The sequence below is a fragment of the Scomber scombrus genome, chromosome 9 (assembly GCF_963691925.1).
Source record: "Scomber scombrus chromosome 9, fScoSco1.1, whole genome shotgun sequence".
NCBI classification, from domain to species: Eukaryota; Metazoa; Chordata; class Actinopteri; order Scombriformes; family Scombridae; genus Scomber; species Scomber scombrus.
Genome location: NC_084978.1, coordinates 18,571,494 through 18,597,098, shown reverse-complemented (window position 1 = coordinate 18,597,098; position 25,605 = coordinate 18,571,494). Strand labels below are relative to the sequence as shown.

The following is a 25,605-nucleotide window of genomic DNA, read 5'->3' as shown; positions in this document are numbered from 1 at the left end:
TTATGTTGCGAGCCGTCACACCCCCGTGGGTTGAGAATGACTTATGCCAGCAAAAATTTTTGCAGCGTCATACTCCGATTTTTTTCCAAGACTGCCTGAGGCCTTGTTTGACTTTTGTTTTGGATCCTGACCTTGCCAATGACATCCACACTGCTCTTCGCCATATTGATCATCATTAGAACACACAGTGCCCATATCCGTCAGTGTGATATTGTCATTATTTGCCACATTGGCCACCACCCATTTCCATCTCTGTTAGTGAAGGGTGGTCAGTTCTGTCACCTGAGGGATAAACTGTGCAGTTGAAACTTGTGTCCTCTAAAGTATGCAGGGCAGATCCACAGCTGTTGTGCCCTGTGCAGACAGGAAGGGCCCAGCATGTCTCCATCTCTGTTACTGGAGAAGTTATAGAGCTGGGTGAGAAATGTACTGTTTGCAAAGAGTTTTCCATGCCTCTTTAAATCTGAATTTAGAATTATGGTGGTCCTTTTGCAGGGGCAATTTTATTTTACAATGTTTTAATTCATATGGATTGCCTATTTGCTTGTAAACATCCAGTTTCAGCCTGGCTAGTTTTAGCTTAAATTTGCATGAGTATGCCTTGTTGTTAGGTCAGATTGAGGTTCGGTCATGGTCCAGCACAAACAAACTGTCCGTAGTTTGTTGAGGACCAGACTGAGACCACATCCTCAAAGGGTTTTGGTACAGTTGTTTGGGTATACATCTGAGTAAAATTGCTGTGTTCCATCCAGATCCGTCCCAATTAATCACACTACGGGGGAAAATGAACCAGTCATATTGAACCGGGATCTGAAAAATGCCCTTAAGGGCCGTCCACACTGTGAACGATAACATCCTGTAAACAGCACGCCAGTGTCCAGTACGCGCTGTGCACTCCAGCTGTGTCTGCAGCTAATTATTGATGAGCTGTTATTGCTGTATGTTGTACGGAAAAAAGAAAAAGAAAAGCAGAAGAGTTCAGAGGTGGTAGCTGATTCAGTGTGTTGATCAGAAGGATTTCAGACACTACTTGCTGTGATGTTTCAGTATTTACGGACCAGACTGACCCGCAGCAGATGTTGAAGCGCGGAGTGTGTGTGTAAAAGTGCACCGCTGCAGCAGTGATACACAGTATGAGCACAGATCCGCTTACAAAGATCTGCTAACTTTGTTTGTTTGTTTGTTTGTTTGTTTTACATTATAATACAGAAAAAAGTTCCAGCATCTTTGTAATAATTAGGACCGATCTAAAATAATAATAATTAATAATTATCCAAATAAATAAATAAGGATTATCGTTCATCAAATCGCTCTGAAAGTGATTCCAACGATATCATTCTAGTATATAGTTGTGGTGTGGACTCCGCCATCCACTTGGATTAGAACGTCATTTAAAACTATACATTTATAGTTATTGTTATAGTTATCGTTCTCAGTGTGGACCGCCCTTCAGTCTTATCAAGTAGCATGGCGCTGAAAGCCGAGTGCTTCAGTTCAATCGAAAGTATTCAAGATCTGGAAGTTCACAACATCGCCTCAGCACTTTACCTAACCTGTCCACATTGTTCAGCAAAACCCCATTCCTTTGTGAGGGGACGTGACAGAGTGAGTTCAGTTCAAGTTCCTGTCAGTCTGATTGTGAGAAAGATATGTCTGTGACAGCTGGGTAATGAACATCACACTGTCTCTCTCTCTCATAGCCATCACTTCACCTTTCCGCAGCATCGCCCATTCAGTTGGTACAACAGGGACATCACCCTTGCATAATGGCATCCAACCTTTCTTCCCATCCCTCTTTGCTCTCATCAGCTGCTTGCTCTAATTAGATGAGGGTGATTTCAATAAAGTTACTGTCGTCCTCACTCCATTAGTTATATTAACACTCGGATTTCTGCCCTGGAGTCGTCTATCTATCCTCCGCCCTTTCACCGGGGGGGGGGGGGGGGGGGGGGCAAATCCTCTTCTTTTCATGGATCTGTGTAACCTAGTTACTGAGGCCCAGCAGGGGAGGCCAATCAATTAATGAACAAAGGAGCCCGCTCACTGAGCAGCGGCGCGAGTCTGGGACTATAAACAGGGCGCTCCCAAAGCATGGTCGCTGTCAGTTCAGTGCTCATCTGATAGATTGTGTGTGTGTGTGTGTGTGTGTGTGTGTGTGTGTGTGTGTGTGTGTGTGTGTGTGTGTGTGTGTGTGTGTGTGTGTGTGTGTGTGTGTGTGTGTGTGTGTGTGTGTGTGTGTGTGTGTGTGTGTGTGTGTGTGTGTGTGTGTGTGTGTGTGTGTGTGTGTGTGTGTGTGTGTGTGTGTGATGGAAACTGCTATGTTACCTGTTTGACGACACTACAAGCTGATATTCAGCTTTCATTTATTGAGAATGACCAATGATAGAAAGCAATGGATTTAAACATTGTTGTCAGGATAGCTTCCATCACCATTTTGTTTCTGAGATCTGAAATGCAACTAAATTGCATTGTTTGTTGATTCTGCTAGCTCTCTTCATCCCAGCATATTTGAAAAATGCAGTAGAGAAGTGGAGGGTAAGGACTGTAGAGATTCCTGCTTTGACAGTCACTAGAAGCACATTCATGGCCCTTTGTAAACGTTCTGTGTGGTGCCTGTGTTGTAGCCCTAGACTTTATACAAAGTAATGGACGTTGTCATTGTGACATCACCCATTGGTTTGTGGACCGTCATTTTGAAACTTCTGGTTTGGCATTTTGCTGGGGAGGACTTCACACCTCGCTGTGGTAGAGACTTGTTTATCACAAGATAGCCACACCCTAAAGCATACTTTGCTTTATTATCTGTTTTGCTGTAAATGGGACCGTAATGTAGAAAATTATTATTCTGTATTGAAGAAGACTGGAAACTACTGATTGAGACAATAAATTAATTATGAAAGTTTTTACTGAGGTAATGAATCAAGTGAGAAGTAGGGTAATTTACCCATAGACGTCTATACAAACTGACTTCTTTTGGAGGCAGTGGAGTTGCCCCCTGCTGACCATGAGAAAAAATGCAAGTTAAAGGCACTTCTGTACTGGCTTCACTTTTCAGACCCAGAACTACCTATTTGGTTGTAGCTGAGCTAGCGGCTCTACTACAAGAGACTCTCTGGTGCCTGTGTGTCTGTGGAGATTGTCAATACATAACCCTAGCCCTGCTGTTTATCATGGTTAGTGTTACGGCCGTCAGCCCTGATTATCTTTTTAAGCTCTGAATATAGTCTGTGTTCGGCGGGCACATGTGTTCTGTTGACTGCCACAGAAAAGAAATAAATCTTTGAGCTATTTGCACACCACTGTTCTCTGAGTATCACAACGTTGCGTCTGCCATTTCTTATCATACTTGCTAATGCTACCAGCAATCTGTGTGAACAGCTCAAACTGACCAGTGTTTTGATATTTATACATGGCATGGTAGCTGATACATGAAATAGACCTCAGAGGCTAGCCTGTTTTGTCACAATTAGGGAGGAGCCATCAAATTTATCTGAACCAAATTTTCAAATCCAAGCAGACAAAATATGCTAATTTTGACAATATGTGCATTGTTGGAAGAATCACCTGTATTAACATCAAACGCCAACATAGTGTAGATGTGTTACAGTGTTTCCCTTGACAAAATGTTAACAAATGCTTACAAGTTAAATAAATGGTCAAAGGTTAAACATCCATATTGAGTGATTCTGATCAGTCAGCCCTGGCAAACAACACAATTTGGACAGACAGCCCCACTCCATTTCATCCACCTATGCTCTCTTTCTGTCTTTCACCACTTTCTCATCCTTCCCTTTTCTCAATACTTCTTTTCATCCCATTGACTCTCGCTTTTTTTCCTCCATGCCTCAGCTTTTTTTCCACATCCCGCAGGTCCACCCCTCATTCTCTCCTATCTTTCTTCTCTCCAGCCTCCTGCTCTCTCTGTCATCCCTTTTTCTTAATCCGACTATTCGTCCCTTGTGTTCCCCTCCCTGGAGTTTCCAGCTCCGTCTCCCTGGGTGTGAGATCAGGGAGCAGGCTGTTGTAACAAGCTGTTGAATAATGTAAGCACAGGGCTATAGGCCAGAGTTCCAGTTAACCCTTTGATCTCTGATCACACAGTGGGTGAGGCGGACACATCATAAATGACAGTTCGACAGCAGGGCAAAGCAGCCTGAAGGCCTTTTTCCTTCCGTCTTCCTCCAACCTGTACCTAAAGGCTAAAGTTCCCCCATCCGGTTTCTTTGTCATGGCCTTTGTGAGCAGGAACAAAGTGAGCATCCCTAGCCTTTGTTATTATAACGCTGATGTATAATTAAAGGGTTAGAAAAGGCGTTTATGAATAATTGATATTGGAACAAATATGTCATGGCATCCTGAATCTTATCGTACTTCTCAGTATTTTTTACTTGCAGTGCAAATAAAAGATTTACCAGTTTGCTTTCTTTCTGGTCATCTAGTTCAGTCTGCACTGATTCATTGTGGCACAGTACTCTCCTCTGACTGAGGAGCTAGCATCATTATTTCATTCAGCCTTATTTCACTTTTTGCGTATACTGTTGCATGTCAAAACACAAGGCCACAGGCAGTAGAATAGTTGTATTAAATCCTCAACAGCAGTCAAGTTGGACACGTGTTACCAATTTGTGTCAATTAACTGATCGAGTCGCGCAATCTCCAAAAAAAAAAAAAAAGCGGAGCCAGCACACCAAGTCTCATTAACCCTTTGTAATCAATACAGATTCCCCTCTCCTTAAGTGCTTCTAGTTAGCTTTAGAGCCTCATATCCTGAGGCTAGGGTGTATTGATCTTCTGGAGTGATTGGAAGTTTCCCTTCAGGAGGTGAAGGATAGCAGTGGGACCAGGGATGTTTTGGCAAGAGTGAGAAGGAAGCTGGTCTTCATGGCTGGATCAGCTTACTACTTCCTACCCCCCACTTCCGTCAGCACACCTGTTACGGCCAGAGGGGAGCATAAACACGCCACCAATCTGTGTGGAAGTGTGTGTGTGTGTGCATAAATTGATCATGTGTGAGAGAGTGGAAATGGCTCAGGAGAGCAAATGGCTGAGAGGCGTATCAAATTAGAAATGTGTTACATAGGGTTTATGGTGACGGCGTGTGTCTGAACCACATTGACTTTGGCAGCTGCTGGACTGTTATGGATGGGTGGCAGGAGATGGATTTTAGATTTTACAAGGCTAACACACTATGTGACAGTCTGCTTTTTGGATTGGGTGTTTGGACCAAGTGGCAATACTGAGGGCTGAAAAATCAAGCCAACATGGAAGCACCAACAACTGCAGTTCCTCGAATAGCCTCTGGCCCCAAAAGCGAGTAAATTCTCATACACTCCCATGTTAAAATGCCCATCTTTACAGCAGAAATAAACAGCACTGACACTGTTAACACAGTAGTTGGGAAACGCTTCAAGTAAAGGCATGGACTGGCTGTCCACCTCAAGGTGTAATTATCAGTCTTTACAGTTTGAGGGCTTACATTTATGCATAATTACGGGCGTGGCCACTTTGGCTGACAGCTTGGTGCTGTCACAGGCAGGTTACTACCACAGCGACAATGTTGGTTAGGTAACGTAACCATGACGTAACCTCAGATTCATAGAATATAGGCGTAGCTCCACCCTCTTGTCCAAATATGGTCTTTTCTGGCTCCAAAATTCCAAGATGACAGCAGTCAAAATGCCAAATTCAAAGCTTCAAAACAGGAGACTGCAAACCAGTGGGTGACGACATGATGGCTACATTCATTGTTATTTACATTCAGTGGTTTGGACTGGTAACCCACCACCGAGCCACATGCACACATCTGCATGAGTGCACACATATACACACCATTGAGTGTGTGTGTGTGTGTGTGTGTGTGTGTGTGTGTGTGTGTGTGTGTGTGTGTGTGTGTGTGTGTGTGTGTGTGTGTGTGTGTGTGTGTGTGTGTGTGTGTGTGTGTGTGTGTGTGTGTGTGTGTGTGTGTGTGTGTGTGTGTGTGTGTGTGTGTGTAATCCTGCACTTTCCCGCATTTACTACATAACTCTGACAGGCTTTCCTTGAACTGACAGGGTAAAAAACAAAGCTCTCTTCTTACATAAATAGACATGTACTTCTTTCTTTCTTTCTCTCTCTCTCTCTCTCTCTCTCTCTCTCTCTCTCTCTCTCTCTCTCTCTCTCTCTCTCTCTCTCTCTCTCTCTCTCTCTCTCTCTCTCTCTCTCTGTTGGCCTGTTTCCCTCTTAGATAAAATGAAATATTGTTTAGATTTCAGTGTAGTGTTCTAGGACATACACCATGCATGCAGCCCTGTGCTGGCTTGACCCTGTGCACAGACACCAGCTACCCCCTTCTGTAAACCAATATCCATGTGTGTGTGTGTGTCTGGTGTCACGGTAGGATACACAGCAGCTGCAGTGACGGCAGTGAAGAGGGGAAATGGGAAGAGCCAGCACAGTAGACAGAGCCCAGATAGACCTGTCAGCTCTGTGACACCCACACATGCCTCACCCTCTGGTCCACGACAAGAACCGAGTATGGGAAAGCACCTCGGCTGAGGACAGGTAGAGCGCCTCAGTGAGAGGCTGACATAGACGGAGTCTGTAACAGTGGCAGAGTTGAGACTAAGACTGTGAGAGGGATAGCTGTGGCAGCTCTGAGCTGTGGCAGAGTGTGTTTATTTTGGGCAACTCAGGGAGACTAGAGGGAGAGGGGATAGAAAACCTGGCAGGTACAATGCCTGAAAAAACACATCACTTGATGTTATTGTATCTTTTTTCTAAATATTTATTTATGTTTAAATGTTAAAATAGCTTAACTAAATAACCTAAATTAAGAAGTACAAATATAAGCCACTAACCAGTTGATTGCACAAGTATTACTCCCCTTCAAGTCAGTATTTAGGAGAGATGCCTTTGTCAGGCTTATGTACATGTTAAGTGTATATCAGCTAGAGCTGCAATGACTAATTGATTAGTTGATCCACAGAAAATTAATAAGAAACTATTGTGATAATTGGTTGATTGTCTAGACTGAGTGATTTTCTTTTAGTTCTAGCTTAAATGTGAATGTTTTCTAGTTACTTTAGTCTTCTGTGACAGTAAACTTATCTTTTGGTTATAGACCAAAAGAAGACATTTTAGATTGCATTCTGCGCTTTGTAAAACTTTTTCACCATTTTTTGACATTTCATAGGCCAAATGACTAATCAGTCGAGAAGATAATAGATTATGAAAATGCAGCTCTCATGTAATTGTAACTTTGTACTGATCAACAGATACTGACCTCAGATGAAGGAGAAAACAAAGCTCTATAAATGAAACCAAAGGTGGAGGTCTGGAGCCTCACTTGGCCACTTCAGGACATTAACACTACTTGTTTGAATTCAATCTCGTATAGCCTTTGGCTTAATGTTTGGGATTGTTGTCTTACTGGTGATAAATCTTCCAAGTCATAGTGTTGTGTCAGACTGCAGCAGGCTTCATGGTGTGGATAATGAGTCTCTGGTAATGTACAGTGTTTGGCTTACACCAGCAGCATCTCATCAGTCTAAAGAGCCTACTTCACATTTGTTTCAAATTCTCCCACATGCCTTCTGGCAAATGCTAGATGAACTGACATGTCAGTTTTTTAACAGCAACTTTCTCTTTGCCACTCTGCCATAAAACTGCGACTGGTGAATCACCCAGGCAACAGTTGTAGAATACACACTGTCTGCCATCTCTCAGCCGTAAAACCCTGTAGCTTCTTCAGAGCTGCCGCAGGCCTCATGATGGCATTCACACCATTGCGCTCTTCTGCAGAGATGCTCAGTTTCTTAAGGACTGCTTTCTCTCAGTGGATACACAGGTGTGCTAGATTAAGTTTATTGACTCATCGTATTGTACAACAAGGGATAAGTCAGTGCAGTTTTTTTCTTGTGTTTGTTTTCAATGTTTCTTTTTCTTCATTGTGTAGATTTTGACAGAAAGGTTTCTAATCAGCTGTTCGATCCACCAGATACAGCAATTTGCATGTAAATTAAGCCATATATCTGTACTTTTATTTGTCTCAGTTTGTAGAAATTGGCTTCAATGTTTTTTCCGGTAAAATTAATGTCTGTTTCTTAAAACGGCAAAGAAACAGTCCAAGGGGGTTGAACGCTGCCACATTGGAAAATTGTAGAGTATAAAGGACCATGACTGCGGGGCTGTGGTTGTGTTTTAATCAGTGGATGAGGCAGAAAGTATAAGAGAGACAGGAGAGAAAAGCTGTAGCTGAGCCTCAGCTTCAAAAAAGCACACAGAATTTGTAATAGGATTCATGACTGGGGCTACAATTAGGAGTGTAATTATCGTTACTGTGATAAGCCAATCATGAGCCTGGGCATTTCTCTGCAGTTTGAAATTTCACACATTTAGTGCCTACAATTATCATGATGGGGGCACGTGTCAAGTGTGCACTGTTTGTTTATGTAAAGCATACTGTACACAGCCCTCTAGACAAATTTCCACTTCCATCCATTTATCTGTTGTTCTTGATTGTGCTTTGAAAGCAGGCTGATGATTATGAACACATTTTCATGCAGGAGGAAAAATCCTATCGGTTTGATCTCACAGGCAAAAATATGGGCAGCATAACAGAATCTCATCTCTTGTGTCAGCTATTCTTCTGCACCGTGATATTCCCATGGGAACGCATTTCTGCTGCACGAATCACAGTCAGATCAGTACGGGCCGTTTCTTATCTGGACATGAAAGAAGGGAAGATGGAAGAGGGAGGTGTAAAAAGGAGGGGGAGAGAAAGGGAAAGGGGAGTGGATAGGCAGGGCTCCCCTGGGAATGATAATACCTGAAATTCAGTGGGCGGCCTCTGGAATCTATCTCATCATCATTTCATGAGCAGGTATTGTACTTATCCCTATTACAGTCCAAGATACATCCTGTGCTCGGCTGTTTCATCTCAGTCTCCTCCAGATTGATCGAGCAGATTAGACAGTTATATTGTTTATGTGTGTGCCGCAGCCAGTTTTACAGCATGCCTGGGGATTTTATTATTAGTTTGATCGTTTTCTTTTATTCATCTGCGGTCATCATGAATATTGTTGTTTGATAGCATCTCTGGTTCACGTCAGGTCAGCAAATCTGTTATTGCTGTTCCTCTACAGGTGTAAAAGACTTAATAGAAGTGTTGTGCTTCAGTCAGAGATTCTGTGGTGCCCGGGATAGGTTTTCCCCACTGTGATAGGCAGACCCTGCAGTGTGAAAACACATTGACAAGTACTGTTATCTCTACTTGCCCCTTTTCTCTCATAACCCCCCCCCCCCCAACTTCCGCACTCACTCACACAGATGTGACTTATCCATGAGCAGTATGACTTTCACCTCTGAGTGATGTCTATTGTCTGAATGAGGAGAGACCCATTACGAATCTTCAGTCCCAATGGAGACATTGTGCTGCCCACTGTGCTCCCTTGTCCTTCAGCAGCATCCTGAGATGACGGTAGATAAACAATGGGAACAAACAGTCACTCCCACCAGCATTGATCCGGCTCCTGCGCCCCTCCCTGCTCTTACCAACAACGCCACATTGATTCCACCTACACGCAATTTATATGAAAGCCCCCCTGCACCACCTCCCTTTTTCTACCAGGACTGACAAAAATGATAAATGATCAACCCCATCCTCCCTCTGCCGCCACCTCCCTGTGCCTTGCTTTTGCTGTCTGAGGCACTACAAGCCTATTTCTCCCTGCAGAAATCCAATAGAGTGAACTCCCACTTTTCTCAGAAGTGTACATTGTAATTCTTTCTTTTTTCTTTTTTTTTCTCCGAGAGGAGGGTTATTCATTGCTTCAGGTTCCTATAATTTCCACACATAAACATGTCACTGGCATGATTTAAGCCCCACAGGACATCCATATGCATGATGTCAAGCCCTCAAAAAAGACGAATGAAGCAAATTATTATGTATTTCAATGGCACACACCGTAGGATCTGCTCTCCTGTGGCTGCTGGCTAATAGTGTGTGATGTCACTCAAAGATGAAATCATACGTGGAGCCTCCAAAGTAGGGTCAATTATTTCTCTCTCATTGGCTTAATCAGTCTATTCTCTTATTATGTATCGGATTAGCATGAAATCATGAATTAACATGAATTATTAGTAATTAATCAGACATGACACATTGGCTGTTTTGGATATGTTGTCGTTTGCGAATGATAACGGCTTTGGCTGTCCCTCCTAATGGAGTTTTAACAGCAGGTGTACCGCAGTATTTTCTATGTGTCCTCTCTTTTCTATGTGCTGTTCTTGAGAATTGTAGCCTTTTCTAGCTGCTAATAAAGGTCTGCTATATACAAATAATGTCTTCCATGTTCTCAACTGTGTTTTATTGTACAGATCCAGTGTCCCCATGCCTGTAAATGGGGCACAGAGTGTCTATAAATAGATATACTGTGGTAGCGAGCTGCCGGTGGTTATCAGCAGGAGTGGGGGATTGGGGTGGGGAGTGTTAGTGTGTGTGTGTGCAGTGCTTTTTATGTCCTGCATTGAGGTGATCGAGTCTATTGATGAAGGTGTTGGTTCCACTCTCGCCACTCTACCCACCGCCCAGGGGAGTAATACCATTGAGGAAAGTCTCCATTTCATATCTCGGCTCCACCGTTTCCTAATGACCCCCCACCCCACTTCATCTCCACCTCGCCACAGTTTTCCCATGGCTCACACAGCTCATACACGCTGCTTTTCCTACTGTGAGGTAATCCATTTTACACTCCTGCCGTTCTCAGAGCCCCCTGCCCTTATAGTTCCTGCTTGAGATCCCAGATCTTAAGAAGACAGGAGGTTTGGGAGCCTATCTAAGATGAAAAAGACTCTGAGAGTGCCATGTATATTTTATTCTCTGGCCTCCGTGTTTTTATTCATCTCAGTCCTAATCGTCCCCACATAATATGAATGTGTAATCATGCCATTATGCAAGTGCCTTTTCAGATTATCATCATGGAGGCCGATATTGGTGTTGATGGGATCTGACATGATCCCTCTAATGGAAGTTAAAGGGTGGGATCTTGGTCTTCTCTGTTGCTGGAAAACATACAGTAGTGGTGCAGAAATGCCTCAATTCTCTCTGATTGTCTTTGAACGCACTTTTGCTGTCCTCCCATTCTATTCCTAATAGGTCTTAAGAAAAGATTGCACTCCCTTGTCTGGATTTTTAGGACATGTGTCTGCCTCTTTGTCCCATTACTGTGTCAACGAATAACGTTGCAATCATTTCAATTACGACAGCGCTGAGATGGAGATCTTCAAGTAGGGCCTTGAGATGTAATTGGAGGGGCACAGGCGAATTGAGGAAAGGCATTTTTCTTGTGTGAAATTGCCTCAGTCTTTGGGACAGTAAATTGAGGTGCTGAAAAATGATGTGATAATTCAGCCGCACAGTTTGATAGGGGAAATTGTCTGAAAGTCACTTTCTGGAGAATTAGAAGGCAAAACTACATTTCCCTCCCGAGTCCACTGTCCTTCACGCAGTGGCGTGAAATGAGTTGATGAGACAGAGGGAGAGGAAGTGTCGGTGTAAATGTTTGCAGCTAAAATGAAGCTGGCTGCTTGTGCATTCAGATTGGCTAAAGGGTGGGAGGCGGAAGCTGGAGTGAGGATACAGCGCCACATTCCACGCTATTTCGCCTAAGCCTTTAATCGCAGCAGCAACAATGGATGCATAAAATGGAATTCATATTTCAGATTGATTGATTCTATATTGATGAATGCCAAGGCTGCCTTAAAAGGAAAAAAAAACCCTGCGTCTGTGGCTTATAAATGTACCCTCTTTAAGAAGGCGAGTCCTTGCTCCTCTCATGTGTCTGTTTATTGCTATAGACGTGCTTCAAAAGAAATATGAAAATTCTCGCTTTTTGAAGTTTAATCTCTCGCAAGAAAGGGTAGGAGGCTGAATGCAAATGGAGACACTTGCTTTAGCTTTACTTCTTACTGCGACTGGTAGTGAATTCCAACGCAGTGGTCTTGTAGCTATTGACAGTGGTCATAACATCTCTCTGAATAGATTCAGAATTGATCACCTCTGGTTGTACATTCAGGCCTCTATATGAGTAACACATTAGTGGTTTGGGACAGACTCAGAAGGATGACACATAACATTTTCATCTTTCTCCCAACATACTGTTGGATCTTCTGTCACTCCATTGTGTCTCATTTCTTAATCCCTTCAAGACATCTTGCACAGTGACAGAGCTGACATAAGCACATTTGGTACTGTTTGCAGTGTTGAGATTAACAGGATTACAGATAAGGGATTACACTGGTCTCATTCTTACCCATTTAACCTTGACCCATGCCCCTCTGCACAGTTCAGATGTTCAGGCCATACTTGTTTTTGTGGCCATGTTGTTTGCACACGCTGAGTCATATTTGTTCAGGAACACATGCAAACAAAGCGTTGTGTGCTTTGTTGTGAGATGATCTGGATTGTAGATCTTCACAGGTTTGTCGCCACTTCAGCACATGCACACACAAACACCAAAAAGTGACAACAACAGTAGCCTTTTAATGACTGTCCTATGGATTACCACCCTCCCACTAGTTCCTTTTGCACAGTTGCATGCAATTGCCTCTGAACATGATGCAGCTCTGGTGTTTCCATGGTGAACGTGCGGTTGCCAAGGCCTGTGGTGATTGAACACAGAGGGTCATCATTTATTTCTGTCAGTCAGCGGTAAGGGGACAGATCAGGAGAGGGGCATAAAATGGGGGGGGAAAGGGGCACTCTTGGGTCCTGAGAGCTCCCCTTTTAAAAGTGTATTTGTTGAAGGGATCACTTACGGCTAGTCCGAGTCTGGTTGACAGTATTAACGTACTGACTCTCCTCACAAATCCTGGGATGTCTTATTCACACATTAAAAGAAGCGCAGAAGCAGTGTTGGGGAGGGAGGGGAAAGCGAGAACAGGACATGTGAGGCTACATATGGCCAACCTTAGCATTGTTTATCCAGAGAGTTGTTACAGCTAAGGACCACGCTCAGTCCCCCTGTTCCTCATCGTCTCTCATTAATCTAGCAGTATGGTTCTGGCCTGCTTCCCATGATGCAGAGGGAGCAGGTTTGAGTGACCACCCACCCAGAGGAAAAGCATTAGTCTGTCCTTTCTGCCATCACCAGCTAATGTTTATGCCACCGCTTCATTCTGTCACCATCATTCAGCTGCTATAAAATAACAAGGGGGTATTTTAATTGTTGTTTTCAAAGCCTCAAGATTGATTGTCGCCCTCGGGTGAATTTCTCTCACTGATCTGGTATAGTAGTTGATCATCTTGTTCTTTGCTCTGATTTTGCCCCTTTTTTGCCTCTTTTTTCCACTCTTATTGACCTGTCTGCCACCTCTATGTAGGGAGGCTTTTGTTTTGTGTGCAGTTACAGAGCTCATGCTCATCCGGAGCTCTTTCCATCATTGAGAAGGAGAAGGTTTGCTATCGGATATGCATTAGTCTCCATCTGCCCCTCCTTTATGCATGAGTTAACACTGACTCTCTCTGGCAGACTGAAACACTCGGGTCTCTGCGCACTTTTTGGCTGCTCTTTACCTTACGGATATGTCTGCTGGCTATACCTCTCATCAGCCTCTAAACATGAAATATACATGTTCTCTTTTCTTCCTCTTCTGCATTTTTGCATCTGTTATTTTGGAGTATAAAGACATTCGCGGTTGGATGTTGGCTTCTTTGAAGGTATACATAGCACAAAGAGTAGAAGACACATTAGGTGAGATGGGTGTGCAGGCATTTGAGATCCATTAGCCATTATTCTGTTCAGTCAGTGCCATATCCTCACCCTCATTATAGTCTAATGTATTGTACTCTCTATTTAGTTTGCCTGATCTCACCGCTGTAACTTCACACTCAAAGCCTTCAGCTTTCCCCTTTTTCATTTGTGTCGGCACCAGTCAGACCATATTCTCTCTCTCTCTCTCTCTCTCTCTCTCTCTCTCTCTCTCTCTCTCTCTCTCTCTCTCTCTCTCTCTCTCTCTCTCTCTCTCTCTCTCTCTCTCTCTCTCTCTCTCTCTCTCTCTCTCTCTCTCTCTCTCTCTCTCGCTGTCCATATCCCTTCTTTCCTTCAGTTGTAGGTCTCTGTATCACAGTCTGAAGGTCAACATTAGGAGGCGGTCATTGCTGCTGAGAACTGGGCAAGAAGAGAGGGTTTTTTGTGCCCCCACTCTGTTTCTGTTGTGTTACCATTTAATCTGCTACCATTGCATGTCAACAGTGTCATTAGAGTCGAGGAGGAACGTATTGTTCCCTGCAAATGTTGTCCAAAGATAACACGTCTTCATTCTGATTAAACATTAACAGAGAATGAATTTGAGATAGCCTCTTTCTTTAAAGTTGTGGCAGGGTGATGTCATTATTGCACCATTACCAAAGATAATTTATATCACTTTGAATCAAAATCTTCTTCTACTCAAATTTTTAAAAAATAATTAGGCTACTGCATGCTCATAAATCTTAACTTTAGCAACAGGAATTTGGAAATTATCTTATGATCATATCAGTGCAATATCATTCTGTTACTGCTGAAACAATTAATAGATTAGCAGATCAACAAAAAAATCAATTCTGATAATCAAGTCCCTTATCAAGGAAAAACTACAAAACATTATCTGGCCCCAGATTCTCAAATGTGAGGATTTGCTGCTCATAACTATTTTCATATCACTGTTAAAGTAATTTGTCTCTGGTTTGGACTCTTGGTCAAACAAAACAAACAATTTGAAGAAATCATCTTAGGCTCACACCAAAAACTAATTGTTACATCAAAAAAGCAATCAACAGATTTATCTATGGTGAACATAATCATTAGTTGCAGCCCTAGATTCTACTAAAAGTCAATTACTGATAACTGACTTATCATTCAGCCTTCGTCACCAGAACTTGTTGATGAGAAACCTCATGATATGGCGAGAAGTTTCTTAAAGGGTCAGCACAAGCGCCTCACCACAGAGGCCTGAAAAAAACTGTTAGGACCCAGTGTCGTGTTAAAAGTTGTGTCCCTTATCTTCTCTTCTGCTTCACTGTTTTCAGCAGCCATCACTTCCTGTGGCTAATCATACTTTGATATGCAATGGCATGAACTCTGGCTCCTTCAGAAATGAACAAACAAGGTACAGAAAGGGGACTTAGAGCGACCATTCTCTCTCAACGCCCACTGTTTTTTTCACGGCCTCTCTTTACATTAGAATCAGCCTCCCTGTGAAGAGGAAACTTGGACACGACTCAGAGAGAAAGAAGTGTGATTTTTTTTTTCTTCTGCTGTACTTGCAGGGAGATTTAGGCATCCTGTTAAGCTTAGCTGGAAGGCAGGAAGGGGCAGAGCTACTTGCCAGAAAGTTGACCTTGATAACATTAAAGGGGACATTTGGTTTTCCCCATTTAATACTGTGTGTACATTAAAGATAGCTAAAATGATAAAATGGTTATCCATAGGGCTGTAACTCTAGTGTGTGTGTGTGTGTGTGTGTGTGTGTGTGTGTGTGTGTGTGTGTGTGTGTGTGTGTGTGTGTGTGTGTGTGTGTGTGTGTGTGTGTGTGTGTGTGTGTGTGTGTGTGTGTGTGTGTGTGTGTGTGTGTGTGTGTGTGTGTGTGTGTGTGTGTGTGTGTGTGTGTGTGTGTGTGTGTGTGTGTGTGTGTGTGTGTGTGTTCCTCAATAGCTCTCCAGCTTAATGGACGGAGCATTTCCATGCAAAGGTAATGATGCTCTGTCTCATTTCTCCACCATGTCTCTAAATGGAGAAATTATGTTTTCATAAGGGACTAGCTGACACCAGTTCCCATGCTGCATCTTGTACTTTTCACACTTGGCTTGATAGAGATTGACTAAAGGGCTGGTATATTACGATAGGTCTGCAGAGGGTATGGGGGGTGTATATTGAGTGTGATAAGGGGTTCTTTCCTGGAGTAAAGGATCCTATTGTTGCTAGCTCTGTCTGTCACTGTCATCCACTCCTCTGCTCTTGGATCGCTTCCCTTCTATCAGCTTGTTTTTTTTCCTCCCTTCTCCTACACTCCATTTTTTGGTCTCGGGGATTTAAGGAAAATAGAAAGCGAGTGTCCCCGCAGGTGATGGCTTCACTTGTATGCAGTCACACAGTCATACTGGACTGAATCAGGGAATTGGCTCGCCTCGAGGCTTTGTTGTCACTCACATTCAGCCTATTGATTGTGTGGAGGCTGCATGAGCAAGTGACTTTTTGTGTGTGTGTTAATGTTTGCGCTTTAAGGGGTTAGGTGTGTGTCTAGGGAGGAATTGGCAGCTCTCACTTTGTGTAGGTGAATGCAAGGACTACTTCGCAATGAACTTTTGGAGTGCTGGCACCGGCAGTACACACACACACACACACACACACACACACACACACACACACACACACACACACACACACACACACACACACACTCCCACACACCGCAAAACCCATACAACAAAAGCGTGCGATATGTCCTTTGTTCTGTAGGAGCCCATGCAGTGCTTTCAGGTTTTAACATTATTTTCTTCTTTGTTGCTGTTTTTCTAGGTCAGGAGATTCTATCCTGAGGGAATGGTGTTGCTGAGATGACCTGTGTGACCTTACTTTCCTCAAGAGATCATTCTCCAATCAAAAGAACGGTGCAAAATCAAGCCAGGACATGGTTGGCAGGTTCACATGATGGACAGGTGATGGAGTCTTCCATCATCTTTCTCCACCAGTGATCTGACCCTGCTAGCCCTCCCTTTGAGGCGTGTGTACCAGCGGTCCAAGGCCCTCTATTTCTCTGCCATGGTGACATAAGCAGTGCTGCAATATGAGGGAGAGCCAACGTGAGACCGTCTCATTTCTTTCTCCAGTAGCTGCTTCAGCTGCTACCTTAACGCCGTTTGTATTTACCTCCATAGCGAGACTGACTTTGTTGTGAATAATCCCTGCTCACCGTTTTCTACCCACACTGAGAGAGAGAGACTGTCCCCAAAGGAGTGTTGCTGGGCCTGTGGGGCGGAGTGGCGTGACACGAGACGATGCTGGGATGCATGACTCGCCTCCGTCGGCTGGTCCGTCTCCTCCCCCTGCAGACCTCACTCCTCCTCCTCTTCATCTTCTGCACCGTCAGTGTCTTCATCTCCGCCTACTTCCTGTATGGCGTCAAGCGGGACCTGGAGCCGTCGGGAGGGGGTGTTTCCGGGGCAGAGGGAGCATCCGCCGACTCCGATGACCCGAGGGTCACTCCATCCCGGCTGCTGCCCTTGCGGAGCGTCTCGGGCGGCCCCGGGGTGGATCCTGGAGGGGCCAGGACAGATCCTGTGGTTCTGGTGTTTGTGGAAAGCCAGTATTCTCAACTGGGTCAGGAGATTGTGGCCATATTGGAGTCTGGCCGGTTCCGCTATCGGACTGAGATCTCTCCCGGTAAAGGGGACATGCCCACATTGACAGACAAAGAGAGAGGGCGTTTCACACTGGTGATTTATGAGAACATTCTCAAGTATGTTAACCTGGACGCCTGGAACCGAGAGCTGCTGGACAAATACTGTGTGGAATATGGAGTGGGCATCATTGGCTTCTTCAAGGTTAGGACAACACCACACTCCCTCCTCTCCTCTCCCTCCTCTCACTCACACCTTCTGCCCTGTCCATCTGGCTGCATCGTCTCTAAGGAGACGGGATTCACAGGGTTGGAAAGACCTGCCTGGTTCAATATCACTCAGTCCCACTGCACTGTTTCTTTTATGTTCTATCTATTATTTTGTTTTTCTTTATTCTGCAACCTGGCCTCTTTCATTCTTGTTTCTCTTTCACTCTCCCTTTGTTTTAGTTTCTCTAGCTTTTCAGTTCTCGTCCTTTCTACCTCTTTCTACCGCTCTCTCTTTCTTTCTCTTTCTCAGTAATCCCTCTCTGAGCCTGTTTGCCCAAGGCCAGTTTTCAGGTCTTATGGTTTTAATCACCATCTCTGAGCCATGGAAAGAATATAGAAAGAGATGTGGAGGCATAGATGGTAGGGCAGTGAGTGTTAGGCGTTGTAGGTGAAGGTAAGGAAAGCCTGGTGGGATTTACCATCTATTGGGAGAGTAGGAAGGAGAGTGAGGATGTGCATCCAAATGACCTGGACACACGTCAGTGCTCTGCTATCTGAACCAAAGCCAGAGCCAAAACCAGAGCCAACAGACAGACCCATGAGAAGAAATTGTAGTAACTGTGTCAAATATATATATTAAAAGTCATTTAGAAGTATTTCATAGTTTGTAATGTGTAGTTTGCTTTCATTTTCAATGACAAAATGGTAATGGATCATATTTATTGTGCATTTATGCTTAAAATATATTGTTTGATTTCTTTTTAACTCATCTATTGCTGTGTGCTGCAGAATCCAGACTAATTTGCAGGGTTGCAAATAACTTATTTTCTCAACATTCTTTTCCCCCCCTGAAAAGTGTCAAAAAAATGAGTGAGAATACCCATCACAATTTTTTGAATCCCCAAATTACATGTTGAGGTTTTGGACTTTTGGTTGGAAAAAAACCCTAAAGACACTCAGTTTACATGATTTATTTTTTGGTCGATCCAAGTGATTGATTGATCAGATAATTTAGAGCTGTAATGATTAGTGGATTAGTCCATTGAATAATTAACAACTATTTTGATAGTTTTTTATGATATAGATCATTTTGATAATTGATACATCATCATTTTATAAGTAGAAATTTGATTACATCACCTTGGCCTGTTGGACAGACTGTGACGGACAGGCATTTAGTACACCAAACAATTAATCAAGAGAACAATAAAGATATTGATAATTAAAATAACCATTAGTTGCAGCCATAAAATCATTGTTTCAGCTCTACAGGTAACAGTGAACAAGCAATCAGCAGCCATCATGTGGACATCTCACAGTGCATGTCATAGTTAGCTTTCTGATGCTGTATCTAGCGCACACACACACTGGTGACATTTTAAGTAAGACTTCAGTAAAAGTGCAAGTGAAAGGACTTCTGTATCCACGGCTGCAGAGATGTGAGAGAATCAGAGAATGACAAATTTGGAAGGAGAAATTTCAATGAATAATCACAAAGCCCTCAGCCCTTTGAATGTTGGAGGACACAGCAGGAGGTTATTCATTTTGACTGCAATGTCAGAGTATTTCATGATTGAGCATAGCAGGTAGAAGCTGCCTCATGCCTTCACATTTGAGTAGGCCTGACATTTCTTATTTCACACATGATTGGAGAAATTGGGGAATTATATCCAATACATTTCTGTCTTCATCACCACGGTGTATGATGAATCTGTGTGATTTCTCTCCCTGTCTCTGTGTTGATTAGGCCAATGAAAACAGTCTGTTCAGTGCACAGCTGAAAGGCTTCCCCCTTTTCCTCCACTCGAACTTGGGTCTGAAGGACTGCACGGTCAACCCCAAGTCCCCCCTGCTCTTTATCACTCGATCTGGGCAGCCCCTGCCAGGTCCTCTGCCTGGGGATGACTGGACTGTTTTCCAGTCCAACCACTCTACATATGAGCCTGTGTTGCTGGCCAAGACCCAATCAGCTGAAAGCATTGCATCGATGGGGCAGAATGCTGCTCTACTCCCGTCAGTGGTGCAGGACTTAGGGCTCCATGACGGTATTCAGAGGGTCCTGTTCGGGAATAATCTGGTCTTCTGGCTGCACAAACTGGTGTTTGTGGATGCTGTGGCCTTTCTGACGGGGAAGAGGCTCTCGTTGTCCCTGGAGCGCTACATACTGGTGGATATAGATGACATCTTTGTGGGCAAGGAGGGCACCCGCATGAAGGTTCCTGATGTAAAGGTGAGTCTTTGCATGTTTCAGAGTGCAAGAACTTTATCCAAATATAAACTGAACACAATTATGTATACATCAACCAGTAGTTCTCAACTGTCCCTTTGCTGAGATATAGAAATTGCCTCTGACATAGCATGTGCCATCCTCTGCCAGTCACACAGAAAGCCATTCTTCTTCTCCCTCCACTTCTCCTTTTGAATGCATTCGTCCCAATAGGCCACTCAAAGCTGACAGGTCCCAGTGCTCACACTGTCACAGAAGCTCCGCAGCAATGAATATTTCAGGGGCCCAGAGATATACAAAGAATGTTGAAAAGCTCCTTGCTTGCGTCCCTTCAGAGTAGAACAGACCCCCCTTCACATGTGGAGGCAGAGGGTATAGAAGAAGTTATGGAAGAAGCATCAAGGCCTCCTCGCTAGCAGCGCAATGGCAAGCTTTTAGGAACGAATCACACTCTGACAAGACGGAGAAATCTGAGCGAGTGAGAGAGGGTGTGTGCTGGGAGTCTCATCCAGCGTGGAGATCAAATGAAACAAACACCCGAATCAGAGGAGAGCAAAATATCAAACAGAATGAAGGAGAGGAGTGAGGCAACTGGGAGTGGATGTTGGATGTTTACCGAAAGAACCTTGCAGAATGAAATATGCATGTGGGCACGCGTGCGCCTGGGTGTTCGTGCATCCTCATTAATGCACTTGTGCACCAGTACGAGCACATCGTGTATTGACTCACTCCCTTTCCTCCTACTGTTTCAGGCCCTGCTGGAGACACAGAGGGAGCTGCGAACCCATGTGCCCAACTTCACCTTCAATCTGGGCTTCTCAGGGAAATTCTTTCACGCTGGTAAGAAGCAGCCTGTGACGAGAACCTTTGCCTCTTTTAAGTTAAGCAGGGATAAGAGCAGGCACTAATCTGAAATAGATGAGAATTGTAAAGATTGTAAAGTTTAGATTCATATTATTTTAATCTCTCTACTCTTATTGTACTTCATGCCCTGATCTTATTTCTTCTCCTGCTTTTCTCCCTCATGCCTCACTGTAATATTTTTTAACTTTCCTCCTCTGACTTTCATTTCCTCCTTTTCTCATCACTGACCTTGTTTTACCTTTCCCTCTCCTTTGTCACTGGTCCCATTTTATCTCCTCTATTCTATTTCTTCTCAACCTATCATGCTTTGTTTTTCTTTCCCCCCTCCCAACTCCTTCCTTCATCACCTGCCGTTTGCCCCCCCTCCTCCACCCCTTCTTCCTCTGTCTCGTGTCCAGGATCTGATGAGGAGGACCTGGGAGATGACCTGCTGCTTTCCTATGTGAAGGAGTTCTGGTGGTTCCCTCACATGTGGAGCCACATGCAGCCCCATCTATTCCACAATCAGTCCGTGCTGGCTGAGCAGATGTTGCTCAACAAGAAATTTGCCATGGTGAGTTGCAGGGGGCCAAAGGTCGGATCATATCTTTGACATGTCAGTCCTAGAAGAGTGATCCCTCTCTGTCACTCTTCCTGAGGTTTTGCTAAGTTAAATTACGTTTTAGAAGGAGTTTTTAGTTATCCATATGTATCCATTAATTTTATGTGTTCAAACCAGCAGACAGAGGAAAAGTGATGTTTTTCTGACATCTAGGGTATTAATGGACTGCGCCTTCTTGTTTTAAATTTTCTGGTATTTTCTCCTAACACTCTCTCCTGTTTCCCCCACCGTTCAGGAGCATGGGATCCCCACTAACATGGGCTATGCGGTGGCACCCCACCACTCAGGTGTCTACCCTGTCCACATACAGCTGTATGACGCCTGGAAGAAAGTGTGGGGCATCAAGGTGACCAGCACAGAGGAGTACCCACACCTAAAGCCTGCCCGCTTCCGGCGAGGTTTCATCCACAGCGGCATTAGCGTAAGAGCACTTACACCCAAGCATCCATAAGGCCTCATTATCTTGTTACCTCTGGCCCCCTGCTTTCCCTCCACTTGGCTTTTCAACATCCATTACCTTTAAAGCCAATAATCCCTTTCAGGGTTCTTCTCTATAATTTACATATGCTGTTCTTCACTCATTAATTATCTCCATCTCTACCTCCTCCAGTTCTTTTGTGTTTATTCTCTTCTCTGATGGCCAGCGGTTACTCTCCGTCCTGCTTTTGCCAATCATCCTCCTTTCCTTTTCTGCCTCTGCTTTTTTAAAGATTTACCCCCAAAGACTCTGAGCAGACTCTTCATTTACAATATTTTCACCCAGGCAACACAAGTCCTAAGAAAGGCAATCATCTCATTAGTCTTGCTGGACTGTTGTTTTCCTCTACAGAGTGTGAGATGATAATGTAGTCAAGTGAAGCAGTCTAGCATGAGACACCTGTCTGAGTAAAGCTGCCTTGCAGGCCTCAGCACCTTAACGAAGAGTGACATCTCTGGCAACAGCATTACAAGTGTCTGCACACAACCAATCACTAAAATGTCAACACCCAAAAAAATGTTGCGCTTTATTCTGCTTCACAGCGCTAGCCGGTGCAACTGAACAATACAGTTATGAGAGTTAAATTAAAGCTGAGTAGATTACATTCAAGAGGTTCAAAATAGAGAAAAAAACATCTTATCTGTTTCTTTGCCAGGTTGACCTTCAGTGCTGATAGGAAACAGTGCCGTCTCAGTCTGGTTCCTTTGTAGTGTTGGCATTCAGACAGCCTGTGTGATCTCAGCGCTCTATTCCCGTCCTTGAGATAGAGCAGTCTGAATGGACAGTCTCCACTGCTTACTGATGATTGATATTCAGTTCCCCAGACACTCCAAACTGTAAACGCATTTCCATGAATTTCCATATAGACTCAGAGTGAATAAGAGGTTTGCTTTGGCTAGATGAGCTGCATAATATGAATGTTATTGAAAGCAAACAATGTGTGGGGTAACCGCCTGGAGTACTGACAGGTCTGCTCCGCTGTGTGTGTGTGTGTGTGTGTGTGTGTGTGTGTGTGTGTGTGTGTGTGTGTGTGTGTGTGTGTGTGTGTGTGTGTGTGTGTGTGTGTGTGTGTGTGTGTGTGTGTGTGTGTGTGTGTGTGTGTGTGTGTGTGTGTGTGTGTGTGTGTGTGTGTGTGTGTGTGTGTGTGTGTGTGTGTGTGTGTGTGTGTGTGTGTGTGTGTGTGTGTTCCCACTTTCAGTTTGATGACTTTGTGTTTGTTTATATCACAGGTGCTGCCCAGGCAGACGTGTGGTCTCTTCACACACACCATCTTCTATAAAGACTACCCTGGCAGTCCTAATGAACTGGACAAGCTCATCAATGGAGGAGAACTCTTCCTCACTGTTCTACTGAACCCTGTGAGTCATCACAGCACAGCATTTGTTTTGCAAACTTGGAAACCCATTTAAGTGGTGGTGTAAATTGAAATTTTAAAGCAGGGGTGGGACAAAGACTATTCTGTGACTCATGCAGTGATGTCTGCATTGGGGTTTCTCTTTGTACACTGCTATGAAAGCCCCTTTTATCAGAACCAGAAAGCATTTTTTTCATATTCGTCACCGTGTTTTCTCTTGAGATGATAAAAATGTTACTGTCCCTTCAAACAGCTATCACCCAACATAGTCTGCAGATGACTATCTTTCTTCATGTCCAACAAATCAAAACCAAACTATGGATATAACACACATGATTTAAGCAAATTCCTCATCATTTGGTCTCTTCTTTTTATCCCCCTTTTCTTACTGTCAATCTTTTTTGGCCTGAAAGGGAAGCATCCACCCACATATTTTAGTAGCTAGTCATCAGTGACATTGTCCAACCTAACAGATGAACTGGTTTTTAAAAAATGTAAATCGCAGCCAACCCCCAACTCATCTCCACCATATTGGATAATAATTTAGCTCCTTACGGTCTCCTTCTTTCTGTTCACAGATTAGTATCTTCATGACCCATTTGTCCAACTACGGGAACGATCGCCTCGGCCTGTACACCTTTAAAAGTCTGGTGATGTTCGTCCAGACGTGGACCAACCTGAAGATGCAGACTCTGCCGCCTGTGCAGCTGGCCCAGAAATATTTCAGCCTGTTCCCTTCTGAGAGAGATCCACTCTGGCAGGTGAGAAACAAGATGATGTTGATGATGATAACTTTAATTAGAATATTTAACACTTTTTTTTGGTTTGTTTGTCAGATACACTAAATTTGGCACCCATTACTTGTATACCAAAATTCTGCAAGTAAAGGTGCAAATCATATAATACTGTTGTTTTATGTACAATTCATTTTAAAATATGGTGCTTTAGCTTAATAGTAGCAATATATTTGTGGACCCTGTTTGTATGACTTGGTAATGAGCAACACACTGTTTAACTGATGGATGTCATTACATTTGCTAATATTTTTTTCTTGCAAAACCTTTGTACCTGGAGAACATTTGTGTTAAATATCAACCTTTATTCTCTTGCTCTTTTTAAACATATCAGTGTTTGTTGTAACATTACCTGTTTGTTAGCAATTTGTCAGAACTAGACTTAAAACAAAGCCTTGTTTATCTTATCTTTTTTTTTTTTTTTTGCGGCTCCAGGATCCTTGTGAGGACAAAAGGCACAAGGACATCTGGTCCAAAGAGAAAACATGTGACCGCTTCCCCAAACTGCTCGTCATCGGGCCTCAGAAGACAGGTGAGACACAGTGCTTCAACACCCCCTACAGGACATAGTTGGAAACTAATCTGACGTGTCAACTCTATTCAAAGGCGATGTCATGTGTCGTGCTCTCAGTGGTTCAAATGAGGTTTTGATTCGTTCTCAGTAAGTCACTGATGATATTGTTAGACTGTGATTTATTTTAAGACCTTACTGTTGCTTTTCTAGTTGCATTGCCAGGTACATCTTCTTCTTCTTTTCTTTCTCTTCATTTTCTCCCTCCTGCCTAATCCACTCACTCTTTCTCTCCTCTCAGGCACTACAGCACTCTACCTGTTTCTTGGCATGCACCCTGATCTGACCAGTAACTACCCCAGTAAGGAGACATTTGAGGAGATCCAGTTCTTCAATGGGCACAACTACCACAGAGGCATCGACTGGTAAGAACCCTCACATGGCAGCAGCAAGCAACCTATGACATCATATATTCAGAAATGCCCCCATAATGTAATTAATGAGTTTAATTTTGCTTCATGTTTGTCTGTGCAGTGTTTCCCTTTGACTCATTACTTTCTCATTATGCATAAACATATTTCTGGCTTGTATATAAGATAGATTGATATTGCAGCTGACAATTTATCAGTAATGTTTAAAACATATAATCTATTATTAGTTATTATATTGTGACTTATGGAAGACAGATGCACTGTATATGAATTGTGGCCAATGTAGTCCTAATGAACATAAATTCAGCCATTTGGCACTTAATTGTGCAGGAAACATCTACAATCTCGTTAATCCCACATCTTCAGTATATGTTATGTACTGTGCACACCATGTGAAGCTACAGAAAACCTCAATAATGGCTAAATAGAAACATTCTTTCAGGGAAATGCAGACACCATGAGGTTAGGGGTTTTTCTGTTCTATGCAAATGAAATCATGAAGGCCATATTAAAAATGCAAATTACATTGGGGGGCCTACTCACAAAAGCACATGGCGTTTCTAGGAGCAAGACCACCAACACAATTGACATTTCACAACGTTTTGAGTTTCCTGTAGGTTTAATTGATTTGAAAACTGCATCAATGAGAACCAACCGCTTCACACATCACAGCACCTGAAAAGAATCCAACACAAAATGTACTTGGCAGGCTGGGTCTGTATGTGAGTGGGCTGTCCAAATATTAACACTGAGTGGTGTTGCTAAATGTTTTATTTATTT

General features: G+C 43.4%; 1 protein-coding gene across 1 annotated transcript in view; it reads left to right on the top strand.

Annotated features, from left to right (window-relative positions):
• LOC133985522 (bifunctional heparan sulfate N-deacetylase/N-sulfotransferase 1-like) overlaps positions 1-25,605 on the top strand; it is a 42,587-nt gene that overhangs the window by 13,059 nt on the left and 3,923 nt on the right. Inside the window, exons 2-10 of the mRNA XM_062425180.1 lie at positions 16,536-17,560; positions 19,313-19,795; positions 20,545-20,632; positions 21,055-21,209; positions 21,493-21,678; positions 22,965-23,093; positions 23,668-23,850; positions 24,319-24,415; positions 24,696-24,819. Of these exons, the coding sequence (XP_062281164.1) occupies positions 17,015-17,560; positions 19,313-19,795; positions 20,545-20,632; positions 21,055-21,209; positions 21,493-21,678; positions 22,965-23,093; positions 23,668-23,850; positions 24,319-24,415; positions 24,696-24,819 (1,991 nt within the window). The 5' untranslated portion in view covers positions 16,536-17,014. The remainder of the gene's footprint in view (positions 1-16,535; positions 17,561-19,312; positions 19,796-20,544; positions 20,633-21,054; positions 21,210-21,492; positions 21,679-22,964; positions 23,094-23,667; positions 23,851-24,318; positions 24,416-24,695; positions 24,820-25,605) is intronic.